This window comes from Limulus polyphemus, unplaced genomic scaffold (genome assembly GCF_000517525.1).
Source record: "Limulus polyphemus unplaced genomic scaffold, Limulus_polyphemus-2.1.2 Scaffold111, whole genome shotgun sequence".
In the NCBI taxonomy this organism is placed as follows: Eukaryota; Metazoa; Arthropoda; class Merostomata; order Xiphosura; family Limulidae; genus Limulus; species Limulus polyphemus.
In genome coordinates, this window is record NW_013665721.1 from 651,887 (window position 1) to 662,569 (window position 10,683).

Genomic DNA, 10,683 nt, shown 5'->3' on the forward strand with positions numbered 1-10,683 from the left:
GCAGACATACCGCTGTGCCACGAATGGGCGCGCAAATAGAACCTCAGCTGCTCTAACTACAAAGGAAAAAACCACCCGAAAACCATGTAATTAGTGTTGGTTGTTTTTGATTAATCATAGATTTTCACCAGGCTTTTATGTTACGCCCTTTAAAAATATATTAAATTAGATATGAAGTGCTTATTATGAAGTATTTTATTTTGATAATTTTTGTCTAAATGTTACTTTTTCATATTCATATAGAGGGTGGGAGTGAGAGGTTAAGCTTGACCACAGAATTGCACATTGATTTCGCTATTTTCAGCAGTGCGTTCTTAAATTTGTTCACAACATCCCACCCACCCGAGGCCGTACCTCCGTCCCGTTGCTACAAAAACACGCTATAAGAATGACAGTCAAATCCCATTTTTCGATTAGACAAGAGAGTAACTCTAGAGTTGGCGGTAGGTGTTCTTGACTAGCTGCCTTTTCTTCTAGTCCAGCAGTCCAAAATTATACAGCTATGCGCAGGTATCCTTTCATGTAGCTTTGTGCGAAAATTCTGAAAAACAAGATGGAATCATCAATAGCCGTGACACTTCAAATTCTTTTAGGCAGGATTCGAGTCAATTAATCAATGAGACCTTTTTTTCCCCCTTTTTATTAGCTATATTTTTGTGCGCCAGCAATACCAAGCGTGGGGCGCGCGTGTACCCGATTCGATTTTATTACTCATCGGGATCTCCATCAGCCTGTCCTCAAATTAAAATTCTTTTAGGCAGGATTAGATTAAGTTAATCTATGAGAACTTGGGCGTGATCAAATTAATCAGTCGAAAGCGTTTGACCTCCTGAGTCCAAAACTGTAATTAGTTCTTAAATCGCCCTAGAGATTACGGAGCTATGAGCTAAAAGTTTGCACTTGGAAAAAACACAACAACAAAAAAAAACAAAAAACTCGGAGCCATTTTATGAGCCACTGTGACGCAGCAAAAAAAATCGTATACGAGTTTATGTAACAACACTAGCCAATACGTCAATTATAACTTCGTGTTCTTAAAGGTGCCTAAGTTAATGTTTTATGTAAGCCTTATTATTATTATCATTGTTTTCATTAATCACAAAAACTGGGATTATGCTGACGTCAGATGCAGATTGAAAACATTAAGGAATCTAAAACCTTTTAGTTGATAACTTCACGATACACTTAGCGTTGATCATTTTGTAAAAAAAAAAGTCGTTCGATAAAAGCGATAGTGAGCATTTAGTTCTTTCTCAGGTGTAATCCTGTTAAGATTTTGAGAATGGATAGCGAAAGCAATAAGTCAACGATCAACGATACATTCTAAGCCTACTGCTAATCATTCCTGAATAGTTAAAACATATCGCATATCTACCTTAGCGAACCTGTTTTTAACCGTTTAACCATATTACATGCTAATGAACATAATTATACTAAATTTTAATAAAACTATGTTCCATTTGCCACAAAAAAAAGTAAATATTTGGATATTAAACCCCTCAAATCGATTTTAGTATCGTATATGTAGTGCGTACATTCTCTGTTTACCCTAGAGTTTTACGAAGAATCTTCTTCTTAGCCAATGACATCCTTAGGTTTTTGCCGCCCCCCACTGGTTTAGTAATAAGTTTGCAGGCTTAAGACACTAAAATCGGGTTTCGATACCCATAATGGGCAGAGTACAGATAGCCCACTGAGTAGCTTTGTGCTTAATAACAACCAAAGCAAAGTTTTTTTGCCGTTGTAGACAAAGTAAAAAGTTATTATATGCTATTGGATTTGTGCAGAATAAGGTCAATTATATGACAAAAACTAATGTACTGTTTTGCATTGAACAACATGTATATTTATTGTTACATGCAAAAGAATTTACTTGAACTATTCATTACAAATTCAAAATGAATGCTGAGTATAACTTTTACACAACAAATTTATACAGTTTTAGTCTGGTAAAATGAAATCTGTAGGACAATCTAAAATCTTTCAAGTTCAATGATTCAGCTCAATCGATGTGATGGAAATACCAACTAAACTCTCCTATGTCGTCGTACATTAGTTTTCCGTGATTGTCAATGCCAGAAGAATTTTCAGAACAGTGTATACATTTCGATAGAGAGAGAGAGGGATGATTTTTCTTATCTTCTAGATACTCTATTGCATGAACTGGATTCGTTCCTGGTAGGACGACCCTTGACGACGCCTTGGATTCACCATAAAATTCCAGTGAATTGACATCTCTCGATTAAGATTTTTGATCTGTAAGAGCAATGTTACTGTTCATGAGTTGCTTTTTAATGTCACACCTGAACTCTTGTTTTTATATTGTTGACGTTTGGAAAGGAAATAAATCACCTTTCTTCTTTATTCTTCTTGCAGAGTTTCAAAAATGGCGAAACAGATTATTATGGACTGTTGCACTAAGTTCTTAATGAACTTATCCATCCATTCCCTTATATTCCCTTATCCATTCCCTTATATTCCCTTATCCATTACTTTATCCATTCCCTTATACATTACTTTATCCATTCCCTTATATTCCCTTATCCATTCCCTTATATTCCTTTATCCATTCCCTTATATTCCCTTACATTCCCTTATCCATTACTTTATCCATTCCCTTATATTCCCTTATCCATTCCTTTATCCATTCCCTCATATTCCCTTATCCATTCCCTTATATTCCTTTATCCATTCCATTATATTTCTGTGATTTTAAGTCTGCTTGGAAATTTGAATATATCATCATCTAATACTTAATCTTTAACTTCCAATCGTTATGTTACAAAACGTCTTATGCCGGCGAAGCATGATATATGTAGAAATATAATAGTGTTGAGGGAAAGGTCTTTTCGGAAACGGCGTTGTGCAAACCAGGTGTGCGACCTAGATGCTATTACATTCTTCTTATCGAGAACTAAGTTAAGGCAATTTCTGTAATACTTATCTAAAATTATTTTAAATTTATTGTGATGTAATAATACATAAACCATCAAATTAATTAAAATAATTTATATATATATATATATAAAAGTTACTTGTGTATGTTATGTAGGTGGAGACTAAATAGGAATGTCATTGTTGACGTAACACTAACCCTGTCATTTAATAGTGCAAGGTTATATTAATATACACAATGTTGAAAGAAACTGTAACAAATCAGTTACATTATAAATATATATACGATATATTAGTAACTTGAATAGTCACAACAACACTTAGACGTTATATAAGTGGTTATCCAACGCTTTTGTTAATTGATATTTGTGGTTCTGGATTAAAAAGTCTTCTTTGTAGTTTCAATCCAAGAAATTCGCAGGAGGTTGGCTAGGATGTAAGAAAGTGTGTTTATTGTGCATATGCTCTGTTATGGCGTGGGTCTAAACGTTTGCTTCATGTCTATTTTGCAGGAACCCTTGGTATCTATCATGGACATATCTTTCTATTTCGCTTTTATAGGTTTTTCTTGCAAAGTTGGCAGATGACCTTATGACCCCCCCCTTCTCTGTGCATAATATTACAAGGATTTCTGACAATTTTGTCTTTTTCGTTTACTTTTTTATGTTTTGTGTAACTAGAAGAGGTTAATATGGAGTGTCAAAGAAAAAAGTTTATTGTGTCCACCAAAGTGTTGGAGAATAATTTTGATACACTCATATCCAGTTTTTAAAAGTCTCGGTTAACATCTGTCAGGGCCCTGGCAAATTCCTCATGTTTTTGTTGTTGTTTTTATAGTTATGTTAGTTCAAATAACGCATCACGCCCGATCATGAAGCTTTGTAGCTTAGGTGCGAGAATCTTAGCTTGACGGTTTGTTGTTGTTCCATGAGTTCCAATGAGTGTCAAATCTTCTATCCAAGTAACAGCACGCACAGCTTCTAGTCTATACCCTCCCATCCATCAAATATTTTTCAGTGGTTTGACGTTTAATATATTCACAAATAAACTTCTTAAAAACATCCAAATCTTTCTTCACATTTGTTTTTAATAGAACCCCTATGTTTCCTTTCATTGCTGTCTTTCGTTTCCTGTACTCAGTCCCAGAGAGGCAATGTCTACCATAATGACATTTTGTTATTAAACTAGATAGAGTCTCTGAAAAACATTAACAGAAACATTATACTTTCTATGTTGATATCCACTGTACGCTCATACAAAGACATAACTTTCACCTAACTCAGTCACACCTTGTTGTATTGCAGACGATAAGCGTTCATGGAATCTTCTAGATGTGGATTTTCTAGAAAGTCTTAGTTTCTGGAACTTTTTACAACAATAACAAATCGCCACCGCGTCACAGGAAGCGATAATCATTGGCTTATAGAAATATAGTACAATACCTCTATGTTGCTTAGACTTTACTGAAATGTTAAGTTTGCTATGTTTTGTTTTAACCAATGACCTTCTTCCCCTAATGTTATGCTTTATTTCTCTTTTTATTTCCTCTCTTATGGTTCATTTTCCCTTCCTTTCACTTTCTTTAATTTTTTCTTTTTGTTTTTAGCATTTCCTATTACTCTCTTTCTTGCAGCCCCTACATTTTCCCGCCCTAGTCAAATGCCTACTTTGTCTTCCTACGGCCGGCTCTGTTCTTAGGATTTTGTAATATTTGATACTCGCTTTTTTTAAAACATAAATACCTGAATGATGCATACAAAATAGGGGGAGAGTGAATACTTATAGCAATCAGCTCGGAATCTTTTTTTTTTTTTTCACTTCATAAATTTCACATGTGACATTGTTCTGTTATCATGTTAGCGTTTAATAACGAAGGAAAATTACTCTATAATTGTTAAATTATGTTCCGTTTCGATCTGAAATTCAAAAACTTACAATCTGCTTCTGATTCAGCAAATTTCATCCTTTATGTGGAATCGTACTCTAGGTTAATTCCGTTTCGGTGGAATGTTTCGCCCATCTCTTAGATCAGATGTTGTTTTCATTCAGTTTTCAACCAACATATTTACAGAATGTTGGTAGAGCTAGAATGAGTAATCTCAATACATACAGAATACAGCAGCGGAACATTTCATCTCTAACAAACAGAACGATTAATTAGATTTTACTCCACGTGATGGAATAACTTTTGGCTCTAATTAACTTTATCTTGTTGAACCTACTTGATTTTGTTATTCGAGCACGCTCTGTTCTTCACGAAATCCGCAAGCGGTATTTGATTATTAGTCCAGATCTACTTTACTTTAAAGCAGATTGAAATATGTTATTTGCTTCATTGATTTTGTTGTAATCAGAACAAAATATTTGACTCGGTCGGAAGATTACTCGCGGCTGCTCTCGGGTAAAAACAAAAAATAATAATTTCAGGTGAACGTATTCAATTTCAGTAATGAATATTGCTCACGTAATGAAGATTATTTTATAAGCTTTTCCCTTCCAGTATTGAAAAAATGATCCTGATAGTGTAACTTTACTCGAAATAGCTCCTAATTTAAAATACTAATTATCACTATTATTATCACTCTAGTTATAAAAACACCAAAAACTCACATTCATTCATTTTGATGTGATTATCTTGATGATCACTAGTATTTTCACTCCAGTTATAAAAACACCAAAACTCACATTCATTCATTTTGATGTGATTACCTTGATGATCACTAGTATTTTCACTCCAGTTGTAAAAACACCAAAACACGCATTTATTATTTTCGATGTACTTACCTTGATGATCACTAGTACTTACAGTCTATGTTATAAACACAGTGTACTTGTTTCAATATCCTTGATGACCATTACTTTTCTTGTTAAACATAACATCCTACAGTATTTGACTGCCACAACATTCTCAGATCTATTTCACTACCACAACACATTCCAGTTTCATTCTTCCAAACAATGTTTTATAGTAACTACTGTAACGTTCAACAGATCTATTTCACTACCACAACACATTCCACTTTCATTCTTCCAAACAATGTTTTATAGTAACTACTGTAACGTTCAACAGATCTATTTCACTACCACACCAACTTCCAATTTCGTTCTTCGAAACCATATTTTTATAATAACTACTGTAACCCTCTTTTCAGGAATAACCACGTATGTTTACATTGAAATTGTTTTAATCCTACCTGTCTGAGAGCTCCAGGCTACATTCCATGTCAGCACAGTCACCAGAGGTTTCCATATGGACAAGAAACGCACGTAACCAGACACATGTATGTAAGACAGCATAGTAATAGAACAAAAAGAATAAATGTGATCATCCTTAGCCAAACTAATACAGTTTGGGTTCTAGAGCACGAATATATCTGCACGGAATATGCAATAAAGCAGCCTTTTACGCTGCCTTTGTCTCCCGAAGGTAAGCGTTCAACCATGTTGATCTTGACATCTGTATAATAAGAACCATACACGCAAAGAGTTGAGGGGGAAAGGGATGAGTTGAAACAGGTTGTTTTCCAGGAACTATAAGCCGCCAAGAAGACAGGTAGGTATCATTAGATTCCATGACCCTAACCTCTGTATCTGTTCTTTATAAACCAAGTACGTTACAGGATATTTAAAAAACCCACCTGCTTGTCATTCTAATATACAGTGCACTTAGTTGTTTATTGTTTATGTTCATATAGCGTTTTTGTACAAAATCATTTTGATGTACACGGCACGTTGATGGCAATTTCAATTAGCCCGACCTTAAAATCTATTATGATAAATGTAATAGTTCATTTGAAGAAACAAATTAACATCTGTTTAACACATTTTGAATTTATACGAATATTTAACTGAAAACGTCAGAAATCGAAAAAAATACTTTTTTTTTAAACCATTGTTTAAAACTCAGCGTTACGTCCTAGGGGATATAATACTAAAAATCGGGTTTTTATACTCACGATGGGCAGAAAACAAAACAAACCTTTTTTAAATGGTTTGTTTGTTTTGAATTTCGCGCAAAGCTACACGAGGGCTATCTGCGCTAGCCGTCCCTAATTTAGCAATGAAAGACTAGAGGGTAGGCAGCTAGTCATCACCACCCACCGCCAACTTTTGGGCTTCTCTTTTACCAACGAATAGTGGAATTGACCGTCACATTATAACGCCCTCATGGCTGAAAAGGCAAGCATGTTTGGTGTGACTTGGATTCGAACCCGCGACCCTCAGATTGCGACTCGAGCGCCCTAACCACCTGGCCATTGTAAATGGTGTTTATTTATTTATTTATAAATAAATCTTATGGGAACAAGAAACATGGTTATGGGAACAAGAAACATGGTTATGGTTACAAGAAACATGGTTATGGTTACGAGAAACATGGTTATGGTTACAAGAAACATGGTTATTGTTACAAGAAACATGGTTATGGTTACAAGAAACATGGTTATGGTTACGAGAAACATGGTTATGGTTACAAGAAACATGGTTATGGTTACGAGAAACATGGTTATGGTTACGAGAAACGTGGTTTTGGTTACAAGAAACATGGTTATGGTTACAAGAAACATGGTTATTGTTACAAGAAACATGGTTATGGTTACGAGAAACATGGTTATGATTACAAGAAACATGGTTATTGTTACAAGAAACATGGTTATGGTTACAAGAAACATGGTTATGGTTATTTTACCCACTTTCATATTAATCCCATACTTTTATTTATTTTTTCAAGTCCTTTACCAGTATATTAGGTATCGACTACGTTATTGCAGAACAGCATCGTTCTATAATTGTATATATTTATACAGTTTAAATTAATGGTTAGTATGATACTCAAAACATAGATTAAAATAGAACACACCGGTTCCCCCAGTAGCACAACGGTATGTCTGCGGATTACAATGATAGAAACCGGGTTTCGTATACCCGTGGTGATAAGAGCACAATTAGCCCCTTGTGTAGGTTTGTGCTTAAATTCTAACAAAAAAGGTAAGTATATGTTTAAAATATAAGACTGAAAATCTTATATGTTTCGTGTGGTACTGTTATATCTCTAAAACAAATTGGATTCGTAGATTTGGTTTCGTTCCGCGAGAGGGAATAAAAATAGATTTCATTTGTAATATTTTATGAATCTGCAATAGCTTTATAGTCAAAATAACCATAGCTATAGAAAAAAAAAACCTCTATAATATTTAGAACTTGAAAATTTGCTTTTAACCAATGTCGGTTTGAAGCACAATTGAAATAATATTTTCAGTTACTATTTCCATCAGGAAATAGAGAAATCATGAGAGACGAGAACAAACGAGATAAGCCATTAACTGATAAAAGATTGTACGTAGACTAAATAAGTGAGTTTTAAAAAAATGATGCTGAAGATTTCTGAGTCTTCTAACCGAACCTGTAGTGCTACCTCAGTTAAGATGATAAATTAGAAAAGGAAGAAAAACTAAAAGTGATTTCCTTTTTCTCGGTGGAAGCGGAAGTTCTGGGAAAAAGAAATCGATTTTTTTTTTTACATTACCTACAGTGTATAGGCTACAGACTGAGGAATGCCTGTCTGTAAAGGCTTTATTTTCACAGACCTCCATGTATCTAGAGGCAACACCATTGCTAATGATGTATCTTGTTCTTAGACGAAGTCTCACCAGCTTCAGAATACGGAAGGATAAAGCACTGAATGCTGTATACCCCCTCCCGCTCCGATCCTAGACTTCTGAGTGTACATCTGTTATAATGGGATTGTTTTCTCTGTTCACAGCGTCTCTAGAAAAGTTTTTCTTTAACTTAGAAGTGATTATCCGCTTCTATAAACTACACTCTTTACTTTGATATGCGTGTCTAGGCAACCGTGTTCTTCTTGTTATCATCTTCTCCATAGGTAAATACATGCAACGAATGACATTCTATACAAAATGTAAAAATCAATCACATGTGTCATCTTTGTAGACTTTGCCCATTATAGGGCCGTTTAAAAGCTTTTTCTCGTGTGTATACTTGCTAATTTTGACTTCGAATTGGTGTATAATATAATCTTAGTGTGCTGTAAATAGTCAACACCTTTAGTCAATATTATTAGGACACATAAAGATAAATCAGAACTTAAACGTAGGTGTTTTTCTTTGAATATGTTCTCAGTTATTCAGAATCTTAAAATATTATAAAAATTCAAGCGTTATCTGAGCAATAGAATGACAATTGTACTCTCTAGCAAAGAAAGTTGAAACGTGTGGAATGGTTTTATTGTTGTTGTTTACACCAGTTCGTCTTATCATATCTTACAAAACTGGAAAACTAGCGAAACTGGAACTTAGTTTCATATCTTACAAAACTAGAAAACTAGTGAAACTGGAACTTAGTTTCATATCTTACAAAACTGGAAACTAGCGAAACTGGAACTTAGTTTCATATCTTACAAAACTGGAAAACTAGTGAAACTGGAACTTAGTTGGATATTGTCAAACACTCACGTTTGTAATGAAAGAGCGGAAGGGTCAGTGGATAATCAAAAAACACATCACACATACTTCCCCAGAAGGCGCATAAGAACTCCACTGGGTGGCATTCTCTATCATTGCCCCATCTCTGCTGATAAGATCTAAAATTGGCAGACCTCTTTTTACCATAGCATGCTGTTGTTGTTTTTATCTGATATGACCAACAACTAACCTAAACTCACCAAAAAGTGAAGGAAACTCGATTCAGCTGAAATTGTATGAATCTTGAATATTTTTTATTTATTTTTTTATAATTAAAGAGCACAAAAGCAGGTGTAGAAAGAAATCTACATCACATATCCCCCTCCTCTTTCCCCCAACTGCAGGCATAAAGTTTCATTAAATAGACAAAGGGAAGTTTGTACTCCACTTCGAAAGGAGGCGGTCGAGATTAATTTGTTTTATACCGTCAGCTAAAATGCGTCGTATTACATGTTTATTCAACCATTTTCAAACACATAAGTTTGATTAAAACTACATTTCTCGTCATTATAATCAGCCTTCGGTTTTGTTACCAATACGTTTTAGTGACGTTTGTAGTGTTATTTACTCACCATAAGTAACCCATTCGAACATAATTATTCACGATGTCAGAAAAACACGTAGGTTCAATAAATCTTGATACAAAATGATAAAAACCCTATAACCAGAGCGATTTCGAAAGGTGCACCTTTCTTTTTGAGGGGCAAATTGCAAATTTAAGTAATTTGAAGACTAGAACAACGCGGTGTTCCAATTCACTTCTTTCGTAATGATTATGCTCTTTCAAAGACTGGAGTTGTTTTTTATCATCAAAATTGAGTATTTTGGTAAAAATAAAAATATGTCACTTCACACTTATTTGTAAATAATAATAATAATAATGCAAAACTGAGCGACATGTCGGCAAAAAATACCAACGCGCTTCATTCGTATGAGAAGTTTTGAGTGTTTTTATTTGTCATAGTTTAACTGGCTAACATTGTCGAAAACTTACCTACTTTACATTTATGACTATGTGCAAGAATAAAGTCCAGTTGTTTATCTGGTGAACCTGCCATTTTCTTAAGTAAATATATTTACAAAAACATCTGAAGTATGACCCAAAAAACATTCTATGAAGGGTTTTATAGTTGAAAGAAAAATCTGGAAACCTGTTGGTGAACATCACTCTAGTAAACTCTAATTGCTTCTGTAAAGCTTATTATGTTCATAGACGGCGGAAACACTTTGAATCTAGAGGGGCACAACTCTCAAGGGGCACCTTTCTTATTTATACTGATTTGTCAAAAAATAATAAAAAAGATAACTT

The 10,683-nt window shown here is 34.4% G+C and overlaps 2 protein-coding genes across 2 annotated transcripts in view; one reads left to right on the top strand and one right to left on the bottom strand.

Moving 5' to 3' along the window:
• LOC106471223 overlaps positions 1 to 6,279 on the bottom strand; it is a 35,236-nt gene extending 28,957 nt beyond the window's left edge. The window contains exon 1 of the mRNA XM_022400854.1: positions 6,090 to 6,279. Within this exon, the coding sequence (XP_022256562.1) occupies positions 6,090 to 6,192 (103 nt within the window). The 5' untranslated portion in view covers positions 6,193 to 6,279. The remainder of the gene's footprint in view (positions 1 to 6,089) is intronic.
• Positions 6,280 to 6,666: 387 nt separating this feature from the next.
• LOC111089090 (putative eggshell protein) lies at positions 6,667 to 7,643 on the top strand. The gene is made up of 2 exons (XM_022400871.1): positions 6,667 to 6,675; positions 7,203 to 7,643. The coding sequence occupies exons 1-2, from the start codon at positions 6,667 to 6,669 to the stop codon at positions 7,641 to 7,643; spliced, it is 450 nt and encodes a 149-aa protein (XP_022256579.1).
• Positions 7,644 to 10,683: the final 3,040 nt, after the last annotated feature.